Here is a 22211-nt window from a genome sequence, read left to right as displayed (position 1 = left end):
TCTTAAGAGAGAAAGTTAGTTTATAATGCTAATATGTGCCCTACTTACGGCACATGATAAGGATACCAAAAGTAGAAATTATGGATCTTAATTAAAAATAGATGCATTCTGGAATGCACTGGAATTTTGTGGTAGACTTGGACATGTTCCATGGCGCGAAGTCTCTTACCATCTAATAGCTCTAATTGCGGGGATATCTAAAAACGATTCTCCCCCTCTCAGCCACATAAAAATCTTTCTTAGTCAAGCTGGGCCCTGATGAGGGATGGGAATGGCTGAATACATCTGCCTGTACGCAGCTGGCCAACAACTGTATCGAGCTACAAGCCCTTCTCATAAGATGTTGTAAGCTATGGGCCATAAAATGTCCGACGAAGCTTAAAGCAGACATAAAGAGCTAACTTTAAAGGGGGCCAACAAGCATCTTTAAAGCAAATGCCTGTGAGAAGCTTTAGATCTTATTTCAGCTTTTTCTAACAAATTAAGATGGAGCCAGTCCAAAAAAGGATCAGGGTAACGATGCGAAGCAATGTGTATCGTTTCAATATTCTTTGGAGTCACATATCCGGATAGTAACAGATGTGGTTGCAAAGTACAACGATTAAAATTAGCTGCAAGTAGATTCAATGCAAAATAGTAAATGGAAAGAGTAAGTCGTAAGTACCTATGCAGTGCACAAGCTTTACATTTGTTGCAAGACACCAATGTCTCTTCAAAGCCTACATCGCCACATGTAAGACAGACAGGTATCTGCAACAAGTAGGCAAAGTTTTAATTCAGTGATTCATAAAAGGTATATAGCTCAAAAAACACAGATTTCGAGAAGAAAAAAACACTATTATTTGAAACTTCCTAGGGAAGTCAGAAAATGAGAAAAACCTGAGGCAACTTAGTTGTCTCTGACACGGTGACGAGAACATCCATCTCCACTTCCGATTGAGAACTTTCGTCTGCAGGTTCAGTTTCAGTACTAACCTCTGAAGGAGCATCAATCTCCACTGCGGCTTCCGATACTTGAGGTTCAACTACAGTATCTAGACCACGTTCAGATAGGAGTTCAAAACTTGACGCTGATGCATCTGGTTCTGTAACAACTTTGACTGCTGCATAATCAGAATTCACAACTTCTGTTTGGTTGTTAGTCATAGAACCAGCAGTGTCTGTCATATTAGAGCCTGTTGAGGCATTCACCAATCGTGGCTGATCATTCTTTTCCACAATATTTTGAAACTTGTGATGTTCTTTGCCTTTTGACTCTTGAGACAGTGAGGCCGAGACATGTCGAGACTGTATTTCAAAACTAGATCCTTCAACAGGGATTGGTGCAATTTTAGGTGAAGCCACACACCCTGATGGTTGTTTTAATCCAGATCTTTGGACTAGAGATTTGACTGAACCTGACTTATCATTGACCTCGGGTTTTGATGATTTCACGGGTCTTCTTACCCCATTATCCATCTTCATGTATTTATCTCCTACGGCTCCCATAACATCACGCTTGGAACCATCATCCTTTGCACCAGTGTTATCCATAAGTTTCCGTTTAGACCTTTCAGCTGGAACATTCTTGTGCTTTAAAATGGGAGCTTCATTTTTCACATTTTCTCCCTTTAAACCGCGATCCTTTGGGCTAGTGTTATCCCCAAGTTTCCTTGTAGAACTTTCAGCCAGAACATTTTTCTGCTTGAAACTAGGACGCATTTTTCCCACCTTGAAACCCCGATCCTTAGCACCAGCATAATCCCCAAATTTCAATTTGGAACCTACAGCTGGAACTTCCTTGTTGCTGAATCGAGGAGCTTCACGACACACATTTTCTACAGGGTGCCCATTTTTCTTAGACTCTGCGACTTTCATAGGTTGAACCACCGGCTTCATTCCAGAAGAATTTGGAAATACTCTACTATCTCGTCCATTTGGAACACTACGTTCCGTTGATTTTAATAACATTCGATGTTTCTTTCCATTATTATGTCCTTCCAAACAGTTGCAATGCATCTTAACATTACAAATTTTACAGCATATTATATTTGACTGCCGACTTTCTACTGGAGCTATAGCAGGAATAGTTGGTCCCAGCGTTTGAGGCGGTGAGCACTTATCATCAAAGTCTTCCGGTATATTAATACATATGTGTTGTTCACTAAAACAGAAGAAGAGAACAATGGTATTCACACAATGATATTCTCCTATAGAGTAGATACATTGGAAATGCAGGCGAACAATATCTTACAATATAAAACAAATCACGTGCATTTAAATCATGTTTTAGATCCATATTGCCCATATTTATGTCTTCAGAATTCTACTTCAAAACCAATAGAAATTTTAAAGCATGTCCATATGGCAAAAAGAAAATAGATGCGTCTGCTAATTTAGTGATGATGAAAACCTGCTAAAACCATAACTTAACATCCATCTTAACTAATATATAAGATCTTATATCTGCTTTTTCGAACAAATTAAGATGTGGCTAGTCCAAAAAAGGTTCAGGGTAATGATGCGAAGCAATGTGTATCGTTTCAATATTCTTTGGAGTCACATTTCCGGATAGAAACAGAAGTGATTGCAAAGTACAATGATTAAAATAAACTGCAAGTAGATGCAATGCAAAATAGTACATGGAAAGAGTAAGTCACAAGTACCTATGCAGTGCACAAGCTTTACATTTGTTGCAAGACACCAATGTCTCTTCAAAGCCTACATCGCCACATGTAAGACAGACAGGTATCTGCAACAAGTAGGCATAGTTTTAATTCAGTGATTCATAAAAGGTATATAGCTCAAAAAACACAGATTTCGAGAAGAAAAAAACAGTATTATTTGAAACTTCCTAGGGAAGTCAGAAAATGAGAAAAACCTGAGGCAACTTAGTTGTCTCTGACACGGTGACGAGAACATCCATCTCCCCTTCCGATTGAGAACTTTCGTCTGCAGCTTCAGTTTCAGTACTAACCTCCGCAGGAGCATCAATCTCCACTGCAGCTTCCGATACTTGAGGTTCAATTTCAGTATGTAGACCATGTTCAGTTAGGAGTTCAAAACATGACGCTGATGCATCTGGTGGTGCAGATGCAAGTGGTTCTGTAACAACTTTGACTGCTGCAAAATCAGAATTCACAACTTCTTTTTGGTTGTTAGTCATAAAACCAGCAGTGTCTGTCATATTAGAGCCTGTTGAGGCATTCACCAATTGTGGCTGAGCATTCTTTTCCACAATATTTTGAAACTTTTGATGTTCTTTGCCTTTGGACTCTTGAGACAGTGAGGCCGAGACATGTCGAGACTGTATTTCAAAACTAGATCCTTCAACAGGTATTGGTGTCATTTTAGGTGAAGCCGGACTCCCTGATGGTTGTTTTAATCCTGGTCTTTGGACTGGAGATTTGACTGAACCTGACTTATCATTGGCCTCGGGTTTTGATGATTTCACGGGTCTTCTTACCCCATTATCCATCTTCATGTATTTATCTCCTACGGCTCCCATAATATCACGCTTGGAACCATCATCCTTTACACCAGTGTTATCCATAAGTTTCCGTTTAGACCTTTCAGCTGGAACATTCTTGTGCTTTAAAATGGGAGCTTCATTTTTCACATTTTCTCCCTTTAAACCGCGATCATTTGGACCAGTGTTATCCCCAAGTTTCCTTGTAGAACTTTCAGCCAGAACATTCTTCTGCTTTAAACTAGGACGCACATTTCCCACCTTGAAACCACGATCCTTTGGACCAGTGTTATCCCCAGATTTCAATTTAGAATCTACAGCTGGAACTTCCTTGTTGCTGAATCGAGGAGCTTCACGACAGACATTTTCTACAGGGTGCCCATTTTTCTTAGATTCTGCAACTTTCATTGGTTGAACTACCGGATTCATTCCAGAAGAATTTGGAAATAGTCTACTATCTCGTCCATTTGGAACACTACGTTCTGTTGATTGCTCATGTAGTTCTTCTAATTTCATTCGATGTTTCTTTCCATTTTTATGTTCTTCCAAACATTTGTGAGGCATCGTAACATTACAAATTTTACAGCGTACTATATTTGACTGCCGACGTTGTACTGGGGCTAACGCAGGAATGGTTGGCCCCGGTGTTTGATGCGGTAAGCACTTCTTATCAGCAAAGTCTTTTGGTGTTTGTTGTGGTAAGCGCCTCTTATCAGAATAGGGTTTTGGCGCTCGGTGTGGTAAGCACTTGTTATCGGCATATTCTTCCGGCTTTTGATGTGGCAAGGACCTTCTATCAGCAAAGTCTTCTGGCGGTTGATGTGGTAAGTTCCTTTTACCAGCAAAACCTTTGGGCGTTTGATGAGGCAAAGGCCTCTTATCACTGTAGTGTCCCGGCATTTGATCAGGTAACTGCCTCTTATCGACATCGCATTCCGGCCTTTGATGTGGTAAATGCCTCTTACAGAAGCGTGCCAACTTTCGATCTTTTAAACGTTTCTTATCAGCATAGTGTGCTGATGTGTGATGTGATGAGGGCCAATCATCAGCATAGCGGTGACAGCTTTGATATTCCAACTGATTGTCATCAGCAAAGTGTGCTGATGTGTGATGTGATGAGGGCCAATCATCAGCAAAACCCATATCGTGAGGAATTTGGTAATCGAAATTCAAGTTCAATGGTTCCCGACTGAAATCATTGAATGGCATATCATCATTGAACGGCATAACATCCCAACCACTTCTATAATTGTTTTGAAAATCTCCTATCTGCAAATAAGCATTCAAATATGAAGCAGTATGTTAGATATAAAACCATTATGTCTTTGACTTAACAACTTATGCATTTGAAACAACTAATTCATGAAATGGTGCATAGATCGATATTGCAGCAACATTCAGTAACAATTACCTCGACTCTCTTGCGATAAGGTTCAAACACGAAACCATTAGAATAATTATACCATTCAGAAACAAACTATATCATTCAAGCCACAATAAACTTAAATTCCAAACTAGTCCCAGTTTTGAAAAGCATTCAGATTCATATTCAACTAAACATGTTGGAATATTATCACTACAATCACAAATCCCAACAAAAAATTCTAACATTTCCACAATTGCTACAAGCATCTTCATTTACATATTATGATAGTTATGACTGTCATTTTTGATATAGTAACCTTGACACTGACACACATCGAAATTTTAGACATATCATTCAAATTTCACAAAATTTCAACTTAAATTCACAATACAAAGACAAAGTCAACCTGCTTCCGAAAGAACAATTTGCATCAATATGAAAACTTAGACGCGTTCTAATATACACACCAACTTAGAATAACTTTCTTCCTTTATACAAAAAAATTGATAGAGAACAACAATTGAGACATGTTCAAACCCGATTCGTAAAAAATTCAATATTTCAACAACCCAACATTCATCCAATACACTCGCAAACCCCCTTACACAATTTCAATTTACAGGCTTATTAAAAATAAAAAATTCCATCCAAGTCAATGTAGTCAATGTAAGTCACGATAAGACTACACAAAAATCACAAACACCGAACAAAAATCACACGATAAGACTACATATAAACCACATAAAACACTAACTTTACTGTTAAATCAAAGTCAATGTCCTTAAATCTTGAATAACAACAGAATCAAAGCAGAATATAACCCCAAAACCAAAGAAAAAACTTTAACCAGTTTAAACCCCTTTCGGAAACCGTTAATCATTCATGTATTGTTTACCCTATATCAGAATGATTTCAATTCAACCTTTTTCCCAAATCCCCAGTTCAAAAGAAGCATTATTTTTAACAATTAGCCAAAAAGAGAAAGATTCTTCAAATTCCTCGTTTGAGAAAAATTCCTCATGTTGGTCCCCAAAATAACAACAAAATTAGTAACTTTCACTAGTTAAAAACAAGTAAACCACCAAATTAGTCCTTAAAATTATGAATTTTGCAAAACGGTCCCCACCTCTAAAACTACGACGTAGTTCCCTATATATATTTAACCTTTAATATCAATCAATCACGTCCCTATGAATATTTCAAAAAGGTCTCTGACTCTATTAAACTGTCAATTTCGTCACTATATTTAACCATTTACTATCAACTGACCCTAGCATGTTGTCAAAATCACTAAAATTTGACAGGAATTCATAATCTTACGGACCAAACTGAAACCGCGGTACAAATTCAGTGACGAATTCGATGGTTTACTCGGTTAAAAACCCTTTTCAAAAGAAATACAATAACATTTAATCTTTTCCAAAAATCCCAATTTCAAAATACTTTACTTTTTAACAAAAACTCACTCAAAACAATAAGGTTCAAGAAAAGGCACAGAAAAAAAAAATCATCACTTTGACATTCAAACTCTCCTCGTAAAAACTACAATGTAAGAATTCACTTTAGCATTCATAAAACAACAACAAAATAACAACAACAACAACAACAACAACAAAAAAGAAAAGGAAAAAACAGAACAAGACAAGAAACGAAGAAGAAAAACTAACCATAATGGTGTTCTGAAGGATTAGAAGTGTTTCTCCGAAAAGAAGAACAATGAGAATGTAACAAAGAGAAGGGTTTCACTATGACGGTTTGTAAGGCTTTGAACACGCAATGATCGTAGGGTTTCAAACCGAAATCAATGAGTGAGTGACTGTGTCAAAAGATAGTGACGACAATATGATATTATTTTTATTTATACGTATTTTTTATTACCATTTTGGTCTCAAATTAGTCTCCCCACTTTATATTTACCCAAACCTGAGGTCCTACATTCATACACCGACAGGTGTTTTTTGACCCTGATCAATCTCTGACTTTTCAGTAAAAAAATTCGGTAAAGAGGTATTTTAAAGTACTTTATATTTGGTTACGAATCGGGTCCTCTTCTCTCTTTTTTTATTTTTTTAATCTTCATTTCCATCTTTTGTTTTTTTAATTAATTTTAATTTTAGTCTTTTTTTTTAACTTTTATTTTAGTCAATATTTCTTTGTTAATTTTATAAGTCCAATTGTATAGTTATCCTTTTTTTATTTTTCAGTTTTTTACTACTTTTATTCATTATTTAAAATCAAAAAAGAGGTTATGGTCCAACTCACGCCTCACTGAGGCAAACACAGCCTGTTCACACTCATCTGCCAGCAAACAATTCCAACAAAAAACCACTTTTTCTGCTTATTTGTGTTAGGAAAACACTGTTTCCTACGAAGGCCTGATCCACGAAAACTAAGAATATGAACAACCACCCCCATGATTTCCACTAAAACCTAAATTGTATTATTTTGAAATTTAAAAAAATAAAATTGTAACTGCTAGTTTGTTTCTTATCGTGGTTTTCGTGGATGTATTGTTTCGTGGTATTTAGCAAAGCTGTTTGTGTTATGGTCGACGAGCTTAACGCAATCGTAAATTAAAATTCTTACTATTCACGTAAAGCACTATTCATAAAATTACTGTTCACGTGAATTACTATTTTTGAAATTACTATTCCGTAAATAATACTGTAGCGGTAACAATAAAATAGAACACCAATATTTAATGTGAAAAACTCTCTGATATCGAGGGAAAAACCAAAGGACAAACTCCGAAAAATATTTCACTATATTAAAGAATATTACAATATTCTCTCCACTCTCTTACACACCCAAGAGATACAATATAGTGATTCCCGTGAGACCTACTCCTATTCTAATGCTATTATTTTATAGCACCTAGAAGCTATAGAGATGATACCCACCCGGTGTATTTTTCCCACACTCTCTGGATTTAACACTCAATTTTTCCTCTCACACACCGCTGCACAAAGAAGCTTTGCATTTCTGCTTTTGCTTCTGCTTCTCTGTGTTATTCTTCCTTCACTGCCAGGGTCTCTTTTTATAAGAGAAAGAGCACCGAAAAAGGCATGCCTTGCTAGCACAAAATTTCCACATTGTCTGCTAGCTCACATGCACCGAAAGGAAGGAAGAAAAATTAGTACTCCCTCCGTCCCATATTACTTGACCTAGTTGACTCTGTCACGTATGTCAATGCACAATTTTAAACTTAAATTTCTTTAATAATCTAGTATAAAAAATTACGAAAATTTGATATTTTGAAAATATTAATCGAGACGAATCTAACAACATCTTATATGCTATATTTTGTTTTTATATATTAGTAGAAAAATAGAGTCAAAGCATGGTACAAGAATAGTGCAAATATTCTAAATAGGTCAAGTAATATGGGACGGAGGGAGTAACAATTGTCTGCAAATTGATTTTGGCTTCTTTGACAATTTGCATCCAAAATTGTCTTTGGCAGGAACAGTACCACCTATGTGGGTGGGTCCAACAATTTGAACACACACAATTCCGGCCAAAAAAAAGGGGCAATCTCAATCACAGCAAATTCAACCTACAACAACAATTTTTCACAGCAAAAAAAAATTAATCATAACAAATCAATCCAATCCGTACAAACCTACAAGGTAGAAAGAAAGAGATAGGAATTGAAAAGAAAAAATAAAAAGAGAAGAAGATAGGTTGAAGAGGGAACAGAGCGTGAGTAGAGAGAAGAATATGGAAGAGAAAGAAGAAAGAAGAAAACTCAAACGAGTTTGGTCATCCACTTGATATTGATTTCTCACTTTTTGATCGACAGAATATTGATTTGTCACTTTTATATAGAGGTGTCAAACGAGTTTGGTCATCCTAGATTCTTAGTTTGACCTCGGAGGCCGACTATATAAATGAGTCGGTCTAATCCGATCTATTTGTAATTAGGTCACATATTATAAAATTCAAGGTGATCTATGTAGATTATTGTTTTGCTTGATTTGATTATTATTTTCTATTTATTCACTTTTTTTGAAGAAGCTAAGCAAAAACTTTATTAAAGAAACAGACAGTTCCTTCAGCACAAGGTGTGCTTAGAAGAAACTGTTGAATAAAATTACATCAATGTTAAGCCAGAATCAGCCAAAAACAGAATAAAATTACAGTAAAGCTTGTAGACAACATAAAGGATTTAGCCTCCAATAGGAATAGTCAAAATCGAACAAGGTATAGTGCGATTTCAGCCACCAGAACGTTTGGAGTTTCACCTTTTCTGCAAGAGTCTCAAGTTGATCTGACTTGTTTTGGAAAATCTTGTTATTACGGTCTTTCCAAATAACATAAATCACCGAAATCCATAAAATAGTAAACATTGTCCTAGAATTTTTGGAAAAGCCTCCAAGACCACAAAACTGATGAGAGTGAGTAATAGTGGTACCATTAAAAGCCGAATCAATACCTAACCATTTTCAAACCAATAGCCAAATGCGACCATACACTTCACACCGAAAGAATAAGTGGTCTCTGTCTTCTAACTCACCACACATGGCCGCACATGATAGTTGAGCTGCCTCAATTGCACCTCGCCTATGCAGATTATCCTTGGTAGGAAGTCTGTTCAAGAAAAGTCGCCAAACAAAAAGATTCACCTTCAAAGGAACAACTTTAAGCCACAAGAAACTATCAAACCTTCATTAAGATTGACTTCAGACACCATCAAGAAAGAATATGCTGATTGAACTGTGTAACTCTGCGATGTGTGGAGTTTCCACACCCACCTATCGACCGTGCCAACCTGCAAAATATAAGAAGACACCCTCTCCACACACTCCAATAACAGCCCCTCTTCCCACGCAAATAACCTCCTACGCCACTTCCACGCTTCACCTCCAACCCCCCCATCCTAACTCAAACATCTCCGACACCGTGGCTAGTTTATTGTCTGCAAGAGCGTAAAGACGACCAAAAGATCTTGCTAGAGGACAATCATCTAACCACGGATCCACCCAAAACAAAGTATCCCGACCATCACCCACCCTCCGAGTAATATTATCTACCAACCACCTAGAATCGACAAGCCCCACTCCCCTCCTGATTTGGTTTAGATTACGCCTCCAAACCGACCCTACACCCTCCCTAAAACAAACTCTGCCCCCCCCTCCTCACCATACTTTGCTCGAATAACAACATTCCACAAACTCTCCCTCTCCTCCAACAACCTCCACACCCACTTACCTAAAAGAGAAATATTAAATTCCTTCAACCTCTTTACCACCAGACCTCCATTCTCCGTTTGTAAACAAATGTTATCCCATTTAATCCAAGAAATTTTCCTCACCTCCTCACTACCCCCCCAAAAAAAATTAGAAAAAATAGAATCAAGGGAAGAAATAATACCTGAGGGAGCTTTGAAGAAGGAAAGGAAATAAACCGGAATGGAGGACAGAACGGACTTGAGCAAAACCAACCGACCTCCCAAAGACAAATTTTTACACTTCCACCCAGACAAACGTTTATGGATCCTATAAACCAACGGATACCAAAACTGAAGCTTCCTCGGGTCACCACCAATAGGCAGCCCCAGATAAACAAACGGAAGGCGCCCATGCTTACACCTCATAACCGAAGCTGCTTCATGAAGCCAAGAATCATTCACATTAACACCAAAAAGCATGCTTTTATTGAAGTTGACTTTCAGTCCCGAGATGGATTCAAATAAAACTAACACCGCCTTCAAGGCTCAAACATTAGACCACCTCTTAACCCCAACCAACAAGGTATCGTCGGCAAACTGAAGATGAGAAACAGGCACAACAACCTGCGTACCAATGCTATACGGAGTAAAAATACGATTGGCCACCATAGCTTTCATCATAACATTAAGACCCTCAGATGCCAATAGAAACAGAAAAGGGGAGAGAGGATCCCCTTGACGCAAGCCTCTTTCAAAACAAAACTCATCTGTCGGACACCCATTAACCAACACTGAAGCTGATGCTGTCGACACACACTCCATAATCCAGGAACGCCATAACATCGGGAAATTCATCTTAGACATCACTTCATCAAGGTACCCCCTATCCACCGAGTCGTATGCCTTCTCAAAATCAACTTTAAAAAGAAGAAGATCTTTATTAGACTTTTTAGCATCATCAACAATCTCATTAGCTATCAATATACCGTCCAAAATTTGCCTACCCTTAATAAATGCCGACTGAGTTGAGGAAACAACTTTACCAACCACATTCCTCAACATGTTAGCCAGCACTTTGGCAAGAATCTTATAAACACTACTCACCAAAGAAATGGGACGAAAATCAGCCACCCGTTGCGGATTATCAACCTTTGGAATTAATGCTATAAAAGTTGAATTGAGACCCTTAGTAAGCTTACCGTGACGGTGAAACTCCGCAAAAAAATTCAACAAATCAAGCTTCAACAATTCCCAAAACTCTTTAAAAAAAGCCAAATTAATACCATCAGGTCCCGGACATTTGAAGCTATCACAATCCCAAATTGCTGCCTTAATTTCTTCCAACAGAAAAGGTTTAATTAGATCCGCCCCTTCCACCGCAGACAACGTTGTGAACAACAAACCATCAATGTTTAGCTATTCACTTTTTTGATATATTAGTTTTTCACAATGATCTATTTGTCAAAATATATTTCGATGGATATTGAAGCGTAAATAATTTTTACCTTAGCTTAAATATTAATAAAAATTTATATATTTTTTGAAGAAATTAAATTCTAGATTTATTCTTTAAATTCAATTTAATTTTTGATTTATAAACTTTAAATATTTTAAATTTAAGCTAAAATTTTTTATTTTTTTATTAAGATTACCGATTTAAAACTAAACCAAAAAAGAAATTGAGCTAGCTATTTTAAGGTCAGGTCCGGTTCAAAACCTATTAGCTCGACTCATTTTTTTACAGATCTACTTTTATAATATCAATACAACATTTAATATTATTTTTCACTAATATATATTTATTTTAAGTTTTTTTATTTAAAGTTTTATTAGTATGTTCTATTTCATGCATCAAATGATGTATTGTCAATCCTTAAAAAAAAAAAATGTACTGTCAAACCTGCTAGAGATGTATTGTCATCAATTAACGTTACAACACATTATAAGATGCAAGTATAAAACAATTTTTTCAACACACACACACACACACACATATATATATATATATATATATATATATATATATAATTGTAAACTAACATAAATTTTTATTTATTCCATTTCAATTATATAATTACTCCACTAAATATATTTTTTTGAACAAGCACTAAATATAATTAATAAAAACGTTTTATCATTAAAATAGCACTACTGATGATTTCATTAATAATTGTATCAAATTCAAAATGATGCTTAAGTTAGGACCGATGATGTGTATGTGATCATAGCTTAATTGACACAGATATTACATGATATATGCAAAGGTTATGGTTCAAACTTCAGACACCCCACTTTTTAACATTCTAAATGTGAATTTCTAGTTATATGTTGAGGTTAGGGTTCAAACCTCAAACACTTCGGATATCCCAAGTATTCACCATTTCTAACCATAGACTACTTACAAAAAAAATTAATAGATTTTGACCAAAACTTAAAAAAAAAAATTACCAAAATATTAAATAAAAAAATAAAACACACTGCAACTTAATATTATGGGACCAACTTGAGACACTTTATCGTTAGGGGACCAAACTGAAAACATAAAATAAGTTAAGGGATCAAATGATGTATTAAGCCTAATAGATACATGAAAAGACATGCTTCAATATGTTTTTTGAGAAATAGTAGTGTGTCACAATTGTTAACTCCTTAACGCTCGCCATCAACATCTTCATGACAATTGACTCTATATCAAACTCGGAACTGAGTTTGTTAACCAGTACAAAATTGACAACTTCGTCGGTGTTTTCGTTAATCAGAGGACTCAACCTTGGTTCCAGAAAACCTCATAACTCGTAGCATAACAAACGAATTTAAACTTCTTCCCTATTATTAATGGCTAATAACAATTTTTCTAATCTTGTTGTTACTTAATGTAATCCCTTCGTATGTTTGGTATCTAACAGAACCTCCTCTTGACTAAAGCTATCAAGATCTAGTCTCCACTGCTCCTTTTTTTATTCCTGTAAAAATAAAATAAAATAAAACAACATCAATTCAGATTTATCATCCAAAACGGTGGTTCACACCTCATTCTCCTTAAGACTAAACAAAACCCACTATAATAGATATATGAAAAGACATGCTTAAATATGTCTTTTGAGAAATAGTAGCGCAAACGCTAACATTGTGTCACAATTGTAACAGCCCGATTTTCGCTAGATTTATTTTATTATTTATTTATGTGTGTTGTGTGTGCTATTAGGTGATTATTTGCATCTGTGTGTATTTTTTTGGTTGGGAATTGTAGAATTCGGTGTAGAAGGGTATTTTAGTCATTTTGGACCTAGGGGCATTTTGGTCATTTTGAGAGTAGGGGTAATTTTGTAATTTTGGATGAGGATTATTTTTGGTGTTTAGTAAGAGTATTATTTTACCAAGTTACTAGAGAGGGGGTAGTAATTATTTTAATTACCATTAAGTGACCGTTAGTGTTATAATTTACCATTAAGTGAGTAGTGACATTTTAGGTGTTAGAATAGAAACGGGTTAGGCCCATTAAGGTTTGAGCGATAAGCCCAATTGAGTAGAGTAAGTATATAAACTCTAGTTGTTGGTAAAACTAGGTTTTGCAAACATTATTCATTTCATTTCATTGGAGAAGAGAAGAGATTGGAGCTAGAGAGTAGAACAAGATCAATGGCTAGAGCTAGAGGAGGGGATTCATCATCTAGGAGCTAAATTGAAGCTTGGGTTAGAGAATCTTGGTGATAGAGGTAAGAGGGTTAGATTTAAACCATAATTCACATCTTTTTCTCTTTACCCATTTTTGTGAAATTGATGAATTGAACCTAATTATTGTTGAATTCGTGCATACTTGTTGCTGTTATGTTTAAGAACATGTTTTATATGATAATTGCATGTTAGTATGTAAATTAACATGTTTAAATTCATAGTTGTTGGTGCTTTGTGTTCTTGAGCAAAATTGATGAAAAATGAAGTTGTGATGTTGAATTGTGCATGAATTTGTGTTCATTAGTTGTTGTTGATGATTGTTGAACTGTTAGAATCAAATTGGTGTGACTGGAATCGTTATTTATGGATTCATGAGGAGATTTGTGGTTATGTGGGTGTTTTTGAGAAAATTCATGATTTTGATGAAATATGCCCAATTGTTGTTTCTAATGCATGATTCATGTTTGTTTAAGTGTATTGGACCTATTTTGACCTATAAACACTTTCTGGAAGTTGATTTGGGAGTTGGGGGTTTGAAAATTGGGATTTTGGGCAAAAATGGTGTGAAAACCCGTAGCTTCTGCAGAATTTCGCAAGAACGGCGCTAATAGCGAAACTGTCTGGACAAGTTACGCTAATAGCGAAAATTTCACTAATAGCGAAATTGTCTAGCAATTTCGCTAATAGCGCAGATTTCGCTAATAGCGAAATTGCCCAGAAACAGTTTTCTGTTTTGATGGTTTTGAGCTTTGGGGGACCAATCCAATACTTCTAAAATGTTTCTTTGGACATGATTAACATCTGTTTACACCTTTAATCCTACTGGAACATGATTTGAGTTGGTTTGGACTTGAATTTGTGAAAATCGTCTAACTTTTATAAAAACGGTCCAAACGTCAATTTTCCCAAAAGCTCGTTTTCTCCGGAAATTGAAGTGGGATTAGAGTTGTATACTGTTTATATGATTTTTAAAAATGGATGTGATTGGTTCTACCAAGTTTGAACTTGTTTTGCTTTGAAAATGGAAAATTTTGTGAAAAGTGAAAAGTGAGACGAACTTTGTGATTTTTATGAATTCGTCAGATTTGGCCGATGAAATGCTTACGTATCCTCTACTGCACACACATGTGGACTGAGAGCATACAAGGCATAGGCTATTGAACTTGTTTACGTGGTTTTGAATTAATTGTTCAATTAATTTTAAGTTATGATTTGGAGAGACGAGCTTGACTAAAGTTGACTTTTGAGAACCAATTGATTGTGAATCTTTATGGAGAATTGTTATATGCTATGTGAAGATGATTGGTGATGTAATTATGTGACAACTTATGTTGTGTGATTTTGATGATTGTTGGTGATTGTATATATGATATATTGGTGGTGAATTGTTGATGATTGCATATATACATGTATTGGTGATGGTGAGGTGATTATTGTTTGTGTGAACATATGCATTTGTAATTGAGTCATATGTTCATGCATTCATGACTGATGGTGGTGGATTTTATATCCAAGACTGATGGTGGCGGATTTTATATCCAATTGAGGTGAGTACGATGTTTTTGTTGCATCGAAGGTGACGACCTTGAGGTGATTTGGTACCACATGCATCTAGATGAGTCTAGAATCATTGCATAAACTGTTGGTGGATTGAATTGCATTTGCAAAGTGTATGATGATTGTTTTGCTAACTGTAATTGTGAATTGGATTATTGATTGTTAATTGTTGATTGATATGGTGATTTGGGATATGTGTTTGATACACTTGTGGAGATGAATTGGAATGATAGTATGTATATGTTGTGACTACTTATGAATAATATGTGTGAATTGTTATTCTTGAATATATCCTTCACTTCCAATGTTCATGATAAATGTTTTTCGTGGATTATGATGATGTAATGCTAACCCTCAGTGGTTTACCACCTACCTTTCTGTATGGACGGGTAGATGGAGTGCAGGATGCTTAGTTGTTGCTTGTTGATGCCGAGGAGTGGAGTTCCTCTTTTTCATGCAAGTGTCTAGATTAGGGCTCTGATCTAGGATAGTCTTTGCATGTTATTTTATTTTGACTATGTATGTTGGAGTTGTTGAGATATTATGTTATTTGAGATTGGAGGATACATTTGTATTTTGTTGAAGATTCCAGAGATGTTTATGAAATTATATGTTTGTTCCGCTGCTATGTTGAGTAACATGATCTTTATGCATGTATGAAATGTAGTTATTCGGAGACGTAGCATCTATTTCTAGAATATTTCTGATATATTCGCGCGTTTTACCGCTTAATAGAAATAGGGTGTTACAACAATTGTTAACCCCATCACGCTCGCCATCAACATCTTCATGATAATTGACTTTAAATCGAACTCGGAATTGAGTTTGTTAACCAGTCCAAAATTGATGGTTCATCGGCGTTTTCGCTAATCAAAGGACTCGACCTTGGTTCCAAAAAATGTCTTAAATTGATGGTTCTTGAATCAATGTGGGAAAGGTGACTGAGATGGTGGCGGGAGCGGAGGCCATAATGGATCATGGATTGAAAGCGAACTGACTTCTTGAAAATATCTTAAATTTATTCCAATTTTTTAACAAAGATAGACGAGTCAAATCTGAAAAATTGGTTTCAGCAAGGGAAGCGGAGAGGAAATTCACAACGTGAAATGAAAATGTAAACTGAAAAGGGAGAGTAGGCACCCACTATCGTCGGTAATTTGCTAAGGATCATGGATGGACCTTAAAAAAAGACGTCCATACTTGGGCTCCCGCTTTTATGATATCAATAAAGAACAAGCCAAGTCATCAAAGTGAAGTCGACAAATTGATTAATGAAAAGAGACATGTGTCACTTGCTAACAGAAATGGATATAAAGGAGAAAGCATGAATGATGCTATGAGAAATGGATATAATGGATTGAAATTAAGTTAAGGAATAAATTATGTAATTTTGTCTATTTTATATCAATGGTGAAAAACAAATTTTTGTATGGTACACAAAAGTTTTCACTTGTGTATTCTAAATGCCACCGAAAGAGTATTCCTCACTAAGAGTTTTCTTCAGACCAAGAAGTAAGTCATCGAAGTAGATGTAGGAAAAGGTCAAACTGTTGTATAGAGACGAGTGGCTTAGCCTACGTTTGGCCTAGGCCAGACTATATATTTTGTTAATTAGATAAAAGGGAAAATTATCATAACCTCCCCTTAGTTCTCTCTAAATATAACAGACCTCCCCTCTATTTGTCTAAACATCACTAAGCTCCCCTACAGTTACATCCGTCAAATTGCCGTTAGGAGAAACACATTTTATTCTTTCCAAACCTTTTTGCTTTCCCGTTCACAACTCATGCCTAAACTGAAACCTTTTCATTCTTACATTACTTCCTCATCCCGGCCATCGTCTTCGTCACTCGTCATCTTCGTTATTTGTTATTGTTCTCTTTAAATGTTGTTGTTGCTCTCTTGTCAGGTTTACGCATACCCGTTCTCGCCATTTAGTGTGACCATCATTCTTGCCACTCGAAACTTCGTTGTCATTGTGGGAATAGTAAATTGGTTTGCAGAGAAGAAAGTCAGAGAAAACATGAAACGAAAAAGATTATTGAAAATCCGGCATAAACTAAAGCAACATATTTGCCTTCTATTGTCCCAAAGTGGCTGCTGTCATTCACAGTTTTGTTTAGGTCCAACAAAGTTGTAATAGAAAGATGAAGCAGCTGCATCAGTAGTATTATATATTGAAATTCGATTTTTTTTTTTTTTATGTTTCAATAAAAAATTGTTTTTGATTTTTGAGTTCAAGGCGTCAATGAAAAATTGTTGAAGGCAAAAAAAACGAAGATAGATACACTTTGAGATAAGGTAGAAAGTATGACACCCATTGGAGCTTAAATTATTTTGGAAGATTTTGTTTTAATTTTAAAATGAGGTGGATCTGTTCAGGGTGTTTTCTGCAGAATTTTAGTTGTAGTAGTGATTAGTTCGGTGCAGCTTGTTGTACTCAATATATAGCATGTGGAGGATCTCAAATTTTAGAGCAAATTAGAGATACGTGTCTAATGTGAATGAATGCACCTTGTGTTTGACCTCTATGTGTGCTCTGGGCTTGATATATTGAGTGTAGTAATTTCATGCATTTAAGTGGTTTAACGGAAACACAAACGGTGTTAACCAAGAAGGGAGGGATTCATCTATTTAATGAGAACTTAAGGGAGGTTAGTGTGCATTTTAAAACTAGGAGGGGTGTTTGTTTCATTTAAAGATATCTCAGGGGAGGTTAGTGTAATTTTCCCTAGATAAAACTAAGGTTTTTTTACATGTTTGTTTAGATAAAAAAAAATAAAAAGATCAATTCACAAGCCATAAAAATCCTTTTAAGTCTACCATACTCATTTTTTGTCAAAAAAATGTTTAAATAAATATTATAATATTTTGTATTGCTAACTATATTTATATTAAATATAGATTCAAACAATAGTTATAATAAATGCAATGTTTTGGATTAAATTCTAAATATTTTAACTAGTACCTTCAATATATATTTTAACTTGTTCACTATAATTCCAGTTTATAAGTCTTTATTAATTTTTTTCATATTTAAATATATTATTTTAAGTGGAATTGAAATATTATATTATATATAATCATTTTTTTTAAAATGACAAGTTAAATATCAAAAGAGGTCTAATATGATTGGTTAGTCCGTCAATATATTTACAAATAATTTATTGATGTAGTCGTGCAAAATTTGGTGCTCAACTGAGTGGATGTGCAATTAGTCAAGGTCATGGTAGCTTGGTTGATTTACGGATTCCTTCACTTATAACATGATATGTAGGCTAATTGACACTTGAGACAATGATTCCCTTTTTAGATCTACCAATTACGTTGAGAAATAGACTTTGTTTCTCATATGTGTGTCCTATACTACTCCAAATAACGTCCAGTGTAGAAGGGTAAAATAGTACGTAAGAAGACATAAAAATAAAGTAAAGGAAAATGATATGGAAAGATGAAAATATATGTAAAGACTTATTTGATTTGATATGCCTTGATTAATCTTTACAATGGGCTATTTATAGACTTAGAATACCTAAGCAACCTTCGTTAACATTGCTTGCCATGTTTTGGAACAACTACCGACCATTTTACATCGTGAAAAAATCATGGTTAATATCACTAGTGGATATCATTATCCTTTTTTGAGGCAATGTTATATCAGTTATCCATGTCTTCCATCATCCTTTTTTTAAGGGAGTAATTATTCATGCCTGTTTTTTACTTAGTCAACTGATATCTTGTTGATATACTGAGTTGAGGGAAATTTTTTACTTGTATGGCTAACTGCTCGATTGACATCTAATAATGTTTTCCACATTCCTACTTTTGAGGGAGTGTATATTTGACCACGTTTTACCTTTCAAAACGGCATTGAAGTAAGTTCTCTCTCTCTCTCTCTCTCTCTCTCTCTCTCTCTAACCACTTCCTTTGTAATATCACATATGTAGGAAATTGGTTGTATATCCTTTAGAGTTAGTCAAATCTATGTTGTGATCTCTTGGACTCATTAAATTTTACAATGACCCTAATAATACCTGATGACAACACCCAAGATCATTCGGAGTTGGTAGCCATGCTCAAATGTTAACAGATGACATATTCAGTTGTTACTCGATTCAACATAAATTGTGATCTAATCCAGTTGTCAGCCGATTTAGCATTAGATATCAGCTGATTATGTATCAGCTTGTCCCAACGTTAGTTGATTAAGATACAAATGATAGCCAAATATTCCACTTTAGTCTAGTGGAAAATATATGATTCATCCACTTTTTGTTTTGTTTTATGTAAACACTTATTCAAACATGCCCATATGAAATATGCTTTTAAATAAACTAACATGTTATATTAAGTATTTAAAATGTCATACTCAAGCTTAAAAAAAAGTGACGGGTTACATGTAATGCTTGGGCCTTGAATATTTTGATAATAGAAACTTAGGTTTTGCAACCCATAATTGTGGCTATTAGGTCACAATTAGATGTTAATAAATCACATTGATGCTTTTCCACTTATAGTTTTTGTTAAAAAATAAAAAAGAAGAAGCGAGAAGCCTCTTTATGATTCAACACGGTGTGACTGCAAAAATCCAAACCTATTTTGGATGCATTCGATCCGTTAAAAAATAAGAGATTGGACAGGACAACTACAATTGTACTATGCGATTGTAAAACTATTCCAGGGACCTGGAGGGCAAGGAACATGACAAAAATTAAAATTACTGTCCTTCAGTTAATCACAAAATAAATGCAAGTTGTCTAAAATACCAAAATAGTCTTTTGGCTGCCAAATATCGTATAAGGCATAAAATTTTATTGTGTGTTGTGATGTTTTGTGTTGTATTGTTATTTTCCGTACCATACTAACATTTTAGCAGATCAAACATAACAGATAACAACACAATACACATCAAAACAACACATGACAAACTTTTATGGTATTGAATTTTTTTCTCATACAATGTATGATGGATAAAAAACTATTTTGCTATTTTAGACAATTTATACTTTAGACAAAAATTTGTATCGTGATTTAGTGAGTGAGGGACAAGAATTTCAGTTTATCCTCTCACTTACCTTTGAACATATATAGTCCCCTAAAATAGTTTTACAATTAAACTAAAGTAACTCTCATATGGTCCTACAATTACTTTAATTTTTTTCTTCTATTTTTTACCATGAAAAATTGAAAAAAGTAAATTAAATAAATATTGAATTATAGTAATTAGAAACTTTTTCAGGTTACCGCATCATTAAGTGTGTTTAAGAGACAAAGCAACACATTGATCTATTGAAGAGACATTATTTTTGTGTTTTTTTAAGGAAACATTGTTTAATGTCCCAAAGGAGCAAATACAACACTTTAATCTACTTAAGTGTTTAATATATATAAAAAAATTTAGCATTGCATTATATTTATACACTATAAATTGAACAAATCATATTCTATTTGTTACAAACAAATAGAAAAAAAATATGGCTAACGCTCTCAAGTTTATTTACGCTATAATTTCATTTCTTTCCATGTTTCTTGTTACAAAAGAGGTTGACAGTGCCTTTGCAGGATGGATTAAATGTAAAGTCGATGAAGATTGTCCAAATGTATTTACGTATAGCTATTATAAGTGCATTAATGAGCTATGTGAAATTTTCCTAAGAGAGATACCGAAAAAGCCATACATGTAAGAATGAACTCTTCCACTATACTGTGTGCATGTATTTTTTATTTATTTATTTTTCATTTCATAATTTCGCGGACCTTGCAATGATGACTTTATAGTTTAAATGTTTGTAATCAAATGAGCAATAAATATTATTATAGTTAGATTGATTTCTTCTCTTTTAATTTTGGTTATATCACAAGTGTTCATTTTTGAAAAAAAAAATAAACGATATTAATTAATTCAAATTGATAAATTACATTGATACAAAATAAATTTAAAGCCGCAAAAAAAATGTGAACATACTCATATCATCTATGTTAATAGCATAAAAAGGCAGAGTATCAATGCTTATAAATATGATTATATTCATGAATTCTTAGTTTTTTTTTGTTTTTTTTTTTTGGAATTTTAAACAAGGTCATTAAGAGAGAACGTTCACATAGGCATTCTTAAAAATATTTCATAGAAACTAGTGTTTTGTGTAACATTCTCAAACCCCACATGCAATATTTAATCATAAATCATGCATAATTCATTTTCAAAATCTTAGAATGTCATAAAACAGTTGCAGCGGATTCATAACATAAAACAACATAAACTCATTGTCTCAACATCTCAATATACATCACCATAAACTATCAAAGTTTCTAAAAAATAATCCCACAAATGAAAATAAATAGAAAATCCCGACAACATCCTATATCAGAGCCTACAGCTAGACTCCAAAAGCAAGCATAAAATCGAGGAAGCGTCTAGCTATCCCCAAGTTCTCACGATGATCACACACCCTCAATGATGCAAGTCTACACCACCCAAATGAATGGCATAGGCGAAAACCCGCAAAAGGGTGAGAAATACTCAACATAGAAAATCATGAACATAAGAATAAATTCAAGGCAACACATATCATATATTCAACAATTCAATATATTGGATAATATTCTCATACAATTAGACATATCAATTCTCAAATTGTAATTTCAAGATATATCAATTCGTTACATCATCACCTTATCACCAAATCAACATTAATCACAATTCAACACCATTATTACATGTAGTGCACGAGATCACCAAATATTCACATCGTCATATACACCTCATCACGTATAATCACATAATTGAATACACGAATCTCATATCAATCCATATGCATGCAATGTCCCAGACGCAACTCTACATGCATGTGGTACCATTTTTGGATGTCGGAGTTTTATTACCGATTGATTCCTCTACATATTCTCCACATATTGGACTTATGAATGCATGGACTTCAAGTATATACTCGACAATGCACAACACCAATTAATTTATCATTACATGATTCACTCCC

The 22211-nt window shown here is 34.6% G+C and overlaps 1 protein-coding gene across 2 annotated transcripts in view; it reads right to left on the bottom strand.

Annotated features, from left to right (window-relative positions):
- LOC146914882 (uncharacterized) overlaps positions 1-6647 on the bottom strand; it is a 44685-nt gene extending 38038 nt beyond the window's left edge. For both annotated transcript variants that reach the window (XM_085717555.1, XM_085717554.1), the window contains exons 1-5: positions 6482-6647; positions 2861-4717; positions 2646-2731; positions 880-2143; positions 665-750 (exon numbers count right to left, since the gene is read on the bottom strand). In XM_085717555.1, coding sequence (XP_085573681.1) covers positions 665-750; positions 880-2143; positions 2646-2731; positions 2861-4717; positions 6482-6484 — 3296 coding nt within the window. In that variant the 5' untranslated portion in view covers positions 6485-6647. The remainder of the gene's footprint in view (positions 1-664; positions 751-879; positions 2144-2645; positions 2732-2860; positions 4718-6481) is intronic.
- Positions 6648-22211: the final 15564 nt, after the last annotated feature.

This window comes from Medicago sativa, chromosome 6, assembly GCF_051527215.1.
Source record: "Medicago sativa cultivar Bolivia chromosome 6, Bolivia_mono, whole genome shotgun sequence".
Taxonomy (NCBI): Eukaryota; Viridiplantae; Streptophyta; class Magnoliopsida; order Fabales; family Fabaceae; genus Medicago; species Medicago sativa.
This window is presented reverse-complemented; position numbering and strand designations above follow the sequence as displayed.